Source organism: Malurus melanocephalus, unplaced genomic scaffold (assembly GCF_030028575.1).
Source record: "Malurus melanocephalus ecotype Western Australia unplaced genomic scaffold, MMel_1.1 scaffold_1111, whole genome shotgun sequence".
NCBI lineage: Eukaryota > Metazoa > Chordata > Aves > Passeriformes > Maluridae > Malurus > Malurus melanocephalus.
In genome coordinates, this window is record NW_026624343.1 from 2,703 (window position 1) to 15,116 (window position 12,414).

At 44.6% G+C, this 12,414-nt stretch overlaps 1 protein-coding gene across 1 annotated transcript in view; it reads left to right on the forward strand.

Moving 5' to 3' along the window:
- Nucleotides 1-5: 5 nt before the first annotated feature.
- Nucleotides 6-12,414, forward strand: part of ANKRD13C (ankyrin repeat domain 13C) — a gene marked incomplete at its 5' end in the record, with an annotated part of 16,128 nt that continues 3,719 nt past the window's right edge. The window contains 9 exons of the mRNA XM_057387000.1: nt 6-174; nt 4,254-4,295; nt 5,703-5,807; nt 6,841-6,926; nt 7,945-7,990; nt 8,696-8,762; nt 10,005-10,149; nt 10,819-10,950; nt 11,715-11,876. Coding sequence (XP_057242983.1) covers nt 6-174; nt 4,254-4,295; nt 5,703-5,807; nt 6,841-6,926; nt 7,945-7,990; nt 8,696-8,762; nt 10,005-10,149; nt 10,819-10,950; nt 11,715-11,876 — 954 coding nt within the window. The remainder of the gene's footprint in view (nt 175-4,253; nt 4,296-5,702; nt 5,808-6,840; nt 6,927-7,944; nt 7,991-8,695; nt 8,763-10,004; nt 10,150-10,818; nt 10,951-11,714; nt 11,877-12,414) is intronic.

The following is a 12,414-nucleotide window of genomic DNA, read 5'->3' on the forward strand; positions in this document are numbered from 1 at the left end:
GGGCCGGGGGGCACCGCGGGCCCGGCGCTCACCGGCACCGCCCGCCGGCCCGGGCTGCCCCCGCCGGGCCCGAGCGCGGCCCCTTCCCCGTGCACGAGTGTGTGTTCAAGGGGGACGTGCGGCGGCTCTCGGCGCTCATCCGCACCCAGGGCATCGCCCAGAAGGACAGTCACGGTGAGCGGGACACACCGGGGAAACCGGGACTCGGGGCAGGGCGGGAGGTGCGGATCCGGAACGGGGAAATAGGGAATTCATTGGAGTTTTACAGGGGAGGTTCATAAAGGTGCGTAAATCCCCTTTAGGAGAGACTTTGGGCAAGGGATGGAGTGRCCGGACAAGGGGAATGGCTTCCACTGATGCAAGACAGGGTTRGATGGGATATTGGAAGGAATCCTTCCCTGCGAGGGGATCAGGCCCTGGCACAGGGTGCCCAGAGAAGCTGTGGCTGCCCCTGGATCCCTGGATGTGTCCAAGGCCAGGCTGGACATTGGGGCTGGGAGCAGCCTGGGACAGTGTAAGGTGTCCCTGTCCATGGCAGGGGTGGCACAGGATGGACTTGGAGATTCCATCCAACCCAAATCATTCCATAATTCCATGACTGTCGTAATATGAGTGAGCAGTGTCAGCTCCAGTACCAGCACAGTGCTGGCAGAGCTGTCTCTAACCAGGTGTTGCTCCGTGACCAAGATCCCAAAAAATTCCTTCCATTTTAAGGTGTCTGAGCTGTCACCTGTTTGCTTTGGGGGGTGATGAGTGGTTCCTTTGGCTGTTGGCAGAGCAGTCATTTATGTTTCCTCAACCTACAAAAAACAAATATTTTTCCTCTTTCATTTTAAATGTTGTGCTTCAACTCTTTTGAGAGAGTTGTTCTCTGCTGCTCCTCTGCAAATGCTCTGTCCAATGCAGTGTTGGTGGCAGAGGTGGAATCTGATCCTTGTGCTGCTCTGAAGTTTGTAAATATTAAATGTCTTGCCAGGACATCTTAAAGCGCATCAATGTGGGGAATATTTTATACTGTTAACAAATAAGTCAGCCTGGGGGATCAGTTTGACCTTCATGGTTAGTTTTTAATCTTTATTTTTAATACCTATTTCAAGAGTAACATGATCTGTTTCTGCTGGAGAATTCCACGTGTGTGGTGTCTGAGAAGTTGTGATAAAGGGAACGCTTGTGTTGTGTTTCTGATAGGGAGGTTGGCTGTGCTTAATTATGGTCTGTAAATTCAAAAGGGACACGAAGGTAGAGGATCTGTGGAATGATGGAGTTGAGAATTACAGCTGTGTCTGTGCTAACTCTGGGCACTGGAGCCCAGCTGAGGGATGCAGAGTAACTCAGGGCTCTGCTCCCAGCCAGGGTGGGCAGGAGTGTTCCCTACAACTGGCACAGCTCTTCCTAAGGGCACTGCTCCAAATCCAGCTACAGATCTGTTTATCCTGCCACCTCCATTCCAGCAAATCCTGCTAGAATGAAAGTAGCAGATTTGGGGAGGATTTTTCCCACTCTGTCTATTCCTGCTGCTGCTTCTCCCTGCTCCTCCTCCAGTTCCTCTTCAAGCAACTCAACAGCAGCTTCAAATCTTTACTTGGAGGCAGTTCCTTGATCCCTCTTTGCTGTACAGTGATCACAAACATTGATTCTATCCTTTTTTAATCCAGATATATCTTATATAAATCTCCAGTTAATATCATTCTGTTTTCCCAGCTCTGTTTAGAGTTGGGACACTTTAGGGATCTCTGACTCATCACCTTCCTCCAAGTTTTTATTTGAACTGTAAAAAAAAACCCACAACAAACCTCTTGATGCCTTGACATTCCAAAGGCCTGAGTAACATTTCCTTGTTATTGTTTTCTTCCTGCCTGATTCCATCTGTCACTTGTTTACGAACTGGACTAGGGAATTATTTGGGGGACACTTCAGCTGATTATTTGCTCAGAAATAAGCCAGAGAAATCCTGGGATGTGATAAGGATTGGACAGAGGRGAGAGAGAAGTTATTGTTAATAATCCAGGCCTGTTTTAGTGTTGGTTCAGTGCAGGAAAGCCAAATCCTGTGGAATGGGAGACTCCTGCTGTTCTGCTAAAAGCAATTGAGTGTTAATTGAGTGCCTGCCCAGCTCCCTAAATTAACCTCCAAATCACTGCCCAGAGGAAGGCTAGGATCATTATTCCCTAACAATGAGTTTCCTGGGAGAAGCCTGTAGCTACACCTAGTAGATGACTTATGTTTTTATTATAGCATGCATGTAAGAGCTTAAATCCTGCAACAGACAAATCCTCTTGCTGAATTGCTGCTGGAAAACAGCTGGAAAATAGCCCTGGCTCTCTCTGAGGTTTGCAGGTACCTCAGCAGAGGTGAAAGGCCACMCGTGTGTGGGGACAGGTGCTGTGTTTGAGGTGTGTTTTTGTGCCAACAGGCCTTGTTTGCTTGGATGTGCACGGGCAGGATTCCAGGAGCTGCTGTAGCTCTGATTCCTTGGGATGAGGGGCTGTCACTGTGCTGGGCACTGGTGAGGTCTCACCTCCAGTCTGGGGTCAGTTCTGGATCCAGAAGAAGCATTGAAGCCCAAAGACTTTGAGGGGCTGCAGGAAACTGGGGAAGGGTCTGGAGCCCCAGGAGGGGCTGAGGGAGCTGGAAAGGGGCTCAGCCTGGAGCAAAGGAGGCTCTGGGGGGACCTTTTGGCTCTGCACAACCCCTGACAGGAGGGGACAGCCAGGGGGGATTTGGGATCTGATCCCAGGAACAGGGACAGAGGAGAGGGAACGGCCTCAGGCTGTCCCTCCCTTGTCCCTAAGCCCTCTCCTGGAGCCCCTTTAGGCCCTGGAAAGGGCTCTGAGGTCTCCTTGCATCCTTCTTTTCTCCAGGCTGGCCAGGGGAGGCTCAGGCTGGACATCATCAGGAATTTCTCCATGGAAAGGGTGCTCAGGCCTTGGTAGGGGCTGCCCAGGGAGTTTGGGTGTCCCCATCCCTGAAAGTGTCCAAAGAAGGCCTGGATGTGACACTTGGTGATCCTGGGAGGCTTTTCCAACCTCACTGGCCCTGTGATTCCATGATTCTGGGAAAGTTTCCCCCCATGGCTCACAGTGTTTGCATTTCCTGAGTATGGCTGTTTCTCCCTGTTCCTCRGGAAGGTTATTTCCATCCCCTAGCAGAGCCTGGCAGCGTCCAGGGTTCCCAGTGCTGTGCTGGCTCCCAGATGTTGGAGCAGCTATTAATAGAAGCAGGAGTTGAGCTGGGTTAGTGTGTAATGAGCTGGGATGTGGCTGCCTGGGATGCTGCCAGTGTCCTGTAAGGATGAAATGCAGGACACATTGAACAGCCCTTTTCAGCCCTTCTCAGGCAAGCAGGGCACAGTTTCCATCTCCATCCCAAATTCCATGATGCTGCAGGGTGCTGGCATTTCTGTGGCAGCCTCTCCCAGATGTGCAGCACATCCTCTGCGCRGAGCAGGTTCTTCCTGCTGACGAAATGGAGGTTAGAAAATAACCCTGAATTGCACAAGAAATTTGTTTTGCAGCGTTTTTTTTCTCTTGACTGCTCTAAGAAAGTATTTAAATGTGCAAAATACAGTTAAATGGAAGAACTTTGCATCCTTAAGCTCCCTAAATAAAGTGTGTCATGAGCCTGGTAGCAGCATTAGTCCAGGAAAAACAGCTCTGGGTGCCTCACAGTGAATTTTTAACAACACAAATACCACCTGTGTCGTGTGCATTGCCAGGAAAATGGGGACAGGTTTGAAAGGCTGCTGATATCTCCAAAGCTTTCTTTGGAAATAACAAAAAGGCAGCCTTGTAGTGAAGGCGCTGTTCCTCCTCAATATGCCCAGCACTGTGGTTGTAAAAAATGCGTATCTTTGAAAAATTAATAAAACAGGATGTTAAATTTTTAATCAGTATCATATCTGTGAGTAGCTTTTAACCYAGATATGTCAGGCTGGGAAGGGATCAGACCCTTCAGCCCGTGGGGAGCAGWGGGGTTTGGGTTGTATCTTCCTCAAAGACACAACTGGACCTCTTTGCCTGGAGTGAGTGTTGAGATATCATAAAAAAAAAAAACCTCTCTTGGCCCGTGGAATGTGTCTCAGTGTATTTATTTTGACATTTATAATCCACATGGTTKCTTAGAAAAATGTCACTCCTCTGGTGGGTGTTGGTGTGTTCCTGGGTTAGAGCAGGAGCTGGAGTTTCCTAAGGAAGGAATTGCAATGGATTCTGGTAACTTTAATTTAATCTCTTCTATTTCTGTGTTTGTTTTAGGAAACACTCCTTTACATCTTGCTGTGATGTTGGGACATAAAGGTGGGTAGAACCATTTGTTTTTTTACCTCTTCAGTGATCCTGGAGATTTGGGGGTGAGGGGAAAAAGGGATTTTTTTCCATTTTCCTGGACATAATCTTGTATAATCTGGTGAGGTTTTCTGGGAAGAAGATGCCACATGGATTTGGAGAAGAGGGGGAAAATATCTGTGAGCTTTATTCCCAGTCTCTCCCTGCCCTCTGGCAGTGGAAAACCATTCCCTGTGTCCTGTCCATCCATCCCTTCTCTCTAATCCCTCTCCTGGAGCCCTTTTAGGCCCTGGAAGGGGCTCTGAGGTCTCCTTGSATCCTTCTTTTCTCCAGGTGAGCACCCCCAGCTCTGCCARCCTGTTTGTTTAATTGGAACTGGAATCTGGCTGGTAATTCCAAGCTTATTTGTCTGCTCCCTGCAGAGTGATGTTCTTATCCTGGGCACTGCTTAAGGACCCATGAAAACCCCTCAGTGCCTCTGCTGGGTTAGTCAGGCCATTGTTTATTCCCACAGGAGAGTTTATTCACCAGGGAAGTATCTCTTCCTCCCCAGACACTGAGCCTGCCACTGACTCACAGTTCTTGCATCTGGAATGACCAGTGCAGCTTCCTGTGGCACCTGTGGTAGGAAAATAACCCAGGAAGTCGCTGTCTTGGTGATGAGACATTCATCAGCCCCARATGGACCCTGCTCCATCACCTCCAGACAGCTCAGGGGGGTTTTAGTGGCCTGTGCTGAGGTTTTCCTGTGGTTGGAAAAACTGAAGAACCATTTCCAGGGAGCACTGGAAACACTGAAACCCTCCTTGGCTCCTTAATTTTTCCATTCCACTGTCACTTTTTACTCGTGGACAGGGAATGTAGGTGCAGCTGTGTGGTACAGTTGGTTACAGAGGTGCCTGTTTGCCCTCTTTAATCCCAAATTCCTCAGGATCTTCATACTTCAGCTTCCTCTGCTTCCTGTACATGTGATGGACTTGGGATTTACCCCAAATCTGTGTCCCTGTGGTCCATTCACCTTTTAGGGAGAGAGATGAAGGCCCTGGCATCTCTTGGTCCATGGTTTGTGTGTGGAGCAGAGAGAGCTGATATCATACATTAAATACACTTGTTATCTATTTAATATCCTTGTTCCACAGGGCAGTGTGTGTTTGGCATGCAGAAATATTATAAAAAGCAAAATCCATGTAGCTGGAGGGACAAGACTCAGTGTTATGTAATTGGTGGCTGATCACCAATTATTTTTAGTGCTGATATTGAACAGGGAAGTGCTGGAAGTAGTTGCATAAATGGCTTTGTTTGCTGGAGTGAGTCAGGATCCAGATCTGTGTTTTGATATCTCTGATATGAATTGAGTAGAATTATTTGGATTGATCCTGCTGATGTTTGCTGTAAATAACTGTGAATGTTTTGTCCCAGAATGTGCCCACCTGCTTTTAGCCCATAATGCTCCAGTAAAGGTGAAAAACGCTCAGGGATGGAGCCCTCTGGCCGAAGCCATCAGCTATGGAGACAGACAGATGAGTAAGCACCTCTTCATTCATCCAAATTTGCCAATTAATCCCAAACTGGGGCTCATTCAGAGCAGGAAAGCAAAGCTCTCAGGCTGTATTATTTTCCCACACCCCTCTTTTAGCTCTCTCAAGGGTTTCTCTCAATGAGCTGAACGTTTTCTATCTAAACATGATCAGGCACATCCATTTCCTTGATAAGAAATTGCTCTGGGTTACATAAGCCAGCTGTTAACTCTGCTCAGAGCTAAGGGATTGGGAAAGCTCTGCATGAGTTTTTTGGTTTTAGAATGGGAGTGACAGGATCCAAATGGATTTTAATTGTGGGATCATCTCCTTGGAGCTGCTCCCTGTGGTCACTGGTTTGTTTGGTTGGTATCAGCTGCCAATGGGATGTGGCTTTTAGGCTGCATCTCCACAGACCCTGGGGAAATATAATTTATTATATATTATTGAAATATTATTTATTCACCTCAGTAGTAAAGGGAAATTAAGTAGTAAAATAGTAAAGGAGTAGTAAAGGGAAATTATTCTACTGCTACTCACTGGCGGATGTTAATAGTATTTGGTGCTACCATGTGTGGTAGTGCATTCCTATAGCAGAAAACTCACTGCATAATATATATGAAAATGTATTATTGATACATTAATGCCCTAATTTATAATATATAATATACATTCTGAAATATATTATATATAATTTATAATATATAATCAGCATTCTCACGTCAGCTTCTCACTACTGATTTTCTCAGTGGAGTGAGTAGATGTTACACATATTCAGTACCATGTATTTGTATCCACATATTTACTAATACTGTGWAAAAACCCTCTTGGCATGATTATATCATTTATTTTATGAACTATTACTGAGGCTTTTCTTCCTGGGGTGGTCAAGGCAGGTTAATGWGAAGTTACTGTAAGTGGGATTAATTTCTCAGAGGTCTGATGAAATGTTCCATTGCATTGTTGGCTTTAAGACCTCAAATAAGACACTCACCTGTAATTACCAACCAAAACAGTTCATGGAGTTAATTCCTTTGTAGTTTCAGCACTCCTGAGGAAGCTCAAGCAGCAATCCAGGGAAAGTGTTGAAGAGAAGCGACCTCGGTTATTAAAAGCCCTGAAAGAGGTGAGTTGTGCTGCCAGGACCAGAGGGGATGGAAAGCAGTGACTTGTGCTCTGAGTAGGGACACTCTGGAAAACTGTCTGGAGGCTTTTTCTGTGTTTTCACCAAACATCTGCTCTTAAAAGCAATCTTAGCTTCGTTTTAAGGGGTCACAGAATTATATTTATTTTAAGATCGTGCTTCCTTTCAACTTGCAGAAATTGGAATTAAATGTTTGTGTAAGACAGGTCTGCTCATCATCTTTGCAATCTCAAAGTTAAAGAATCTCTTTATTTMATTAGATTTTTTTAGGCTTCTTTGAATCTTGTATTGATGAATAATTTCCTGGTGTGTTCAGTCCCCAATCCCAATGGCTCCTGCTCAATAATGGAGGAGATTTTTGCTTTCATTCTCCGTCAGCATCCAATTCCCTGTGGGCACAGTGAGACATTGCTCAGTTTGGGGACAGCATTTGTAAAACCCAGCTATTTATCYAAAATAAATTAAATTGTCCCTCTGGAAGCTGAGCTGTGGTGGGGATCCCTGAGCACCTCGAGGTGGGGTTGGCTTTGGCTGCCACGTGCTCTGGAGGAAGTTTGACCTGATGATTTCAGCACCTTTCCACAAGGCMAATGGAAATTGGTGTTTGCAATACTCCTGCCTGAAACTTGACTCATTAATTGTTGGATAATTAATTCTAATTCTATGGGGTTGGATGGGATCAATCAAAGCAAGCAGAGAGCTCCATTGGTGTTTTTAAACACATATTTACAGTCAGCCTTTTGCAATCCAGGGCTTGATAGTTGTGTGTGTTAGTGTTAAAAAATGATTGCAATGTGAGTTCAAATGGGTGACATCCTTTTATGATTATTGATTCTGCTGCAGCTAAAGCTGCAGTAATGTTTCAGTTCAGTATAAATTCAAGTACAGCAATAGAGGAAGTTTTCTTGGTTTGGCAAACACGACTTCTGCCTGTCTTTCAGCAGATTTTACAGTTATTTAGCCTAAAAAGCTTGTTAATATGTTCTTCTTCTMTTCTCAGCTAGGTGACTTCTATCTAGAGCTTCACTGGGATTTTCAAAGTTGGGGTGAGTAATTCCATCCTCCTTTCCCAGGGAGATAATGCAATCAGCCCTCAGCACACTTGTTCTCCTCTGCTTTGTGCTGGARCATTCACAATCCAGTGCTGAGTCCTAAAGAAAGTACACACAACTTTTCCCAAAATTATTTTTGCTCACTCACTTTGGGAGCTGAATTCTCTTATCCCATGACTCAGTGAGGGGGGAAGGAGCTGTTTGCTTTAAGAACCTGGTTTRTAGAAGGGGTGGAATGGRATGATCCTTAATGTCCTTCCTGACCCAAACCAGTCTGGGATTCCATGATTTTATATTTTMTTAAAGGCTTAGTCTAAGCTTAATGCTTTGGACTATTTTTTTTCTGCTTGTGGCTATTCTGCTTTAATACAATCCAGGCTTTCAGTTGGGGCAACAGAGAAACTGTCAAATCCCAAAATTCAAATTTGGAACAGCCACAATTATTAGGATTTATCARTGGTTTACCTGTGATGGAGATAGAAGTCCTGTCCTGATATTAGAAGCAGTGTGTGTAATTAGAAATCAATTTTATCAGATTGAAATACCCCTGGTGTCAGTCAGTTGTGTTTGAGGTGATGGTGGAAGGTGCTGTCCTTGCATTAAAACACATCCAGAATCAAAACTGATGGACTGGTTTTACTGGGAATATTCTGCAGAGGGATCTCAGTGTCCTGATTGCCTTTTYTCTCCCTCCTTTAGTGCCTTTACTTTCCCGAATTCTGCCTTCTGATGCATGTAAAATACACAAACAAGGTATAAATATCAGGTGAGTGCTGCTTTTGTACCCAAATCCTGTGATTCAGGGAAAAGCTGGATCCCAGGGAGCCTGACAGAGTCTGGGCACATCCATGACACAGCACTGTGGAATTTCAGACGCTCTGATTATCTCTTTTGAGCTGAATTTAACTTAAATATAGAGCAAGARCAGTTCAGCTGGATAAGGCTTTATCTACCAGACAGTGAAGAACAGGGATTGGATATTTTTAACACAGTTGCAAATAATTGTGCTAAATTCCAGTATTTTGTGGAGAAATGTTGCTGCTCCAGTCTGTAATTAAAAAAACAGTGATATGATTTCTCTTTTTCAGGTTTTTAATGTGACAAATTCACAGACTCAGTAGGGGGTTTCAGGAAAGTCTCCAAGCTCAGCTCTTCAGCTGCTTTAGTTTGGAATCAAATGTATTTTCTGGCTTTTTCTTTAGGGGCCAAAGTTTAAAATAAACAAAGAGACAAGAATGTGATCATGGAGGTTCAATCTGTAGAAAGTTTTGTTCTGTTAAAGGTGTAACTTGGGTGTGTAAAGTGAATTTTTAGGTGAAATTTGAGTTGGAGGCCGTTACTTACCTTCTCATTTCTGTATGAGGCCTGAAGTGAGGGGAAATAGATAAACACAGATTTTTCCTTGGAATCAGGGAAATCTGATTTAATCCTTCACCACTTGGACCTGAAGGAGTCCCCAGTTCAGGTTCTTTAATCACCCTTTAAGAGAAATAAATGCTCTGGCAGTACTGGATGTGAATTACTACAGAGATCCATGGGCTTGGGCCATCTTCTCCCAGTTATTCAAGTCTGCAGGAGCATTTCCTTTGTGTTGGTGAGGAAGAAGAATTGAAATAGCAGTGAAAATGAGTCAAATTTAAAAAAAAATTAGTTTGTTTCTTAGTCCTCTGCAGAATTTGGGTCACGTCCCAATATTGTTCCTCAGKCCAGGGCAGTGTAGGGCAGTGCTGAGGAGTTGTTTCTCAGTGTGTAGCACATCCTAACTGTGTACATTTATTTTCTCCCTTCCTCATGCTGGCAGTATTAAATACAATTTTTTGAAGAAAACTTTACCTTTGTAGCAATTTTTTTCTGATTTTTGCATCCAGGCTTCACTTAGGAAATCCTATAAAAACTCAGCCCTTTATGTGTTTATTTGCCATTGAAAAAATTCACTTTTCTGCTTGAAAGCTGAATTTCCTCATGTGTTTATGAGTCATTTTTGTGCAATTTGGGTTTATTTTCACAGGCTGGACACAACTCTGATAGACTTTACTGACATGAAGTGCCAACGAGGGGATTTAAGCTTCATTTTCAACGGTGACGCCGCACCCTCCGAATCTTTTGTAGTTTTAGACAATGAGCAAAAAGTTTACCAGCGAATACACCACGAGGTAAAGCTCTGGCAAAAGGGTGGGACACATCCCAGGGGGTTTTTGGGGATGTATTAAACAAAATGTGAATCAGAAAGGTCCAAAGAATTTTTTCCTCATTTGTTATAACTTGAACCGTGAAGCTGACATGGAATTTTGTGAGGAAAACCAGCTTTGAATCCAGATTTCTGATTGAGGAAAAGCTGGAATAGATGGGAAAGATGTGGTTTAAGTTATTCTTTGCACTGGGCTCAATTTTGGTGTCCTCAGGTGTGTTTTCAGAGCTGCTCCCACTGCTTTTCATCCCTTTGCTCACTCCTTGGCCAGATCAGTTGATAAAAACGTGAGGGTCTGACTCACTGGACCCCCTGTAATTAGTTGAGTCTTTAATTACAGCTTTATCCCCCCAATCACTTAAGCAGATGGATTATTGCCTGTGGGAAGGGTGTGGCTGCTGAGCTGCTGGATAAATCCCATCGGGATGCTTTATTCACATTAATATTCAAGATTAAACTATTTGGAAACCATTTGGCCAGAGGTTTTAGAGAACAGTTTGAAAAATCAGGAAATGCTGCTTCTGGGAAAAGATCCAAAGGACAAGGCTTATGGATTTGTATTTATTTGTGTATTTTTAGAAGAAGAAATCGTTGTTTGTAAGTTCTGCTGAGTGTTTTGAAATTTTTCTTCCAGGAATCTGAGATGGAGACAGAAGARGAGGTTGACATTTTGATGAGCAGCGATATTTACTCTGCCACCTTATCCACCAAATCCATCACGTTCACACGGGCCCAGACGGGCTGGCTCTTCAGGGAGGACAAAACTGTGAGTGGCAGGGAAGCTCAGAGCCTGCTGCTGGGCAGGAGGAGGAGGGAAAAGCTCTGGAAAAAGCATTGGAACAGATTTCCTGGAGAAGCTGCCCCTGGATCCCTGGAAGTGCCCAATGCCAGCTGGACAGGGATTGGAGCACTCTGGGATATTGGRAGGTGTCMTTSCCATGGCAGGGGTGGCACTGGGTGGGCTTTAGGGTCCCTTCCCACCCCAGCCAACCCAGGATTCTAAAAGGAGAAGGTGTTCAGGACAAGGAACAATGTCCCTCCCTGTATCCCCAACTGTCACAGTTCATTCCATGTGGGATTTCTGTTCTGGACTGCCTTCAGAAGGAAATACTGGGAAGAAAATCACTGTAACTTGGGCAGGGGGAGGACAGATTGTGCTGGAAATGACTATTATTATTTATTATCAGAGGCTCTGATCTCTGCAGGCTGATCCCAGGGAGAGCAGGAAGGATTCTGTGTGCTCCCCTTGGAGAAAAACAGGGATGGGATGCTTTGGAAGGGGATTGCAGTCAAGATTTCCCTTGGCCACTCAAATTCTTAAACTATCTCTGTCTTAAAGCTCTCATKGATAAGAAAAGCCTGGAATTCTGCTGGAATTCTGGGATTGCCCACTGCCAGCCCATGTGGGGACCTGGGATAATTCCAGCTCAATCCCCAAGTTCCCTTATTGCCATTATTGGATGCCYGAGAATCAAAATGCTTTTATTTTATCTTCTGTGAGTCATTAATGCCCCAATTCTTTTTGTGCAGGAAAGAGTAGGGAACTTCTTGGCAGATTTCTACTTGGTGAATGGACTCGTATTGGAATCCAGGAAAAGAAGGGAACATCTCAGTGAGGAGGACATCCTTCGGAATAAAGCGATCATGGAGAGCCTGAGCAAAGGGGGAAACCTCATGGAGCARAATTTTGAGGTACTAATTGATATTTTGAGGTAATAATTGATAAACCCTTCCCAAGATGTGGGAGAATAATCTTGCACACCAGTCATCGTGCAAAGTGCGTAGATAATGTTTTTATTTCYTTTTGATTGGCATAATTTAAAAATAATAAACACGACCTAGGAGTGTAATTGTGGTGGTGCATTAATGAATTACCCTGATTAGTGCACACAGGGAGGGATTTCTGTGGTTATATTGGGTATTCAGCCTTAATTTGTCTCTTAGAAGAGATGAGGGGTTTGGCTGTGACAAATCACTTCGGATTCTTTCAGCCCCAGAGTTGATTGTGGGGAATGAAAGGGAAGCCAGGAAGGCAATCGTGTTCCTTTGAGCTTCATTAAAATGAAGGAAGCCTGTGATTAGCACCAGGAAATCAAGAGCTCTTCASAACGAGCCAGCCTTCAGCTGGGAACACACACAGAGCTTTTGCCGTGATTAATTTATTTCTGTGTGAGAGGGAGCTGCTGCCTTGGCACTCAGAGCCCCGAATTACCTCATTATGGTGGAGCAG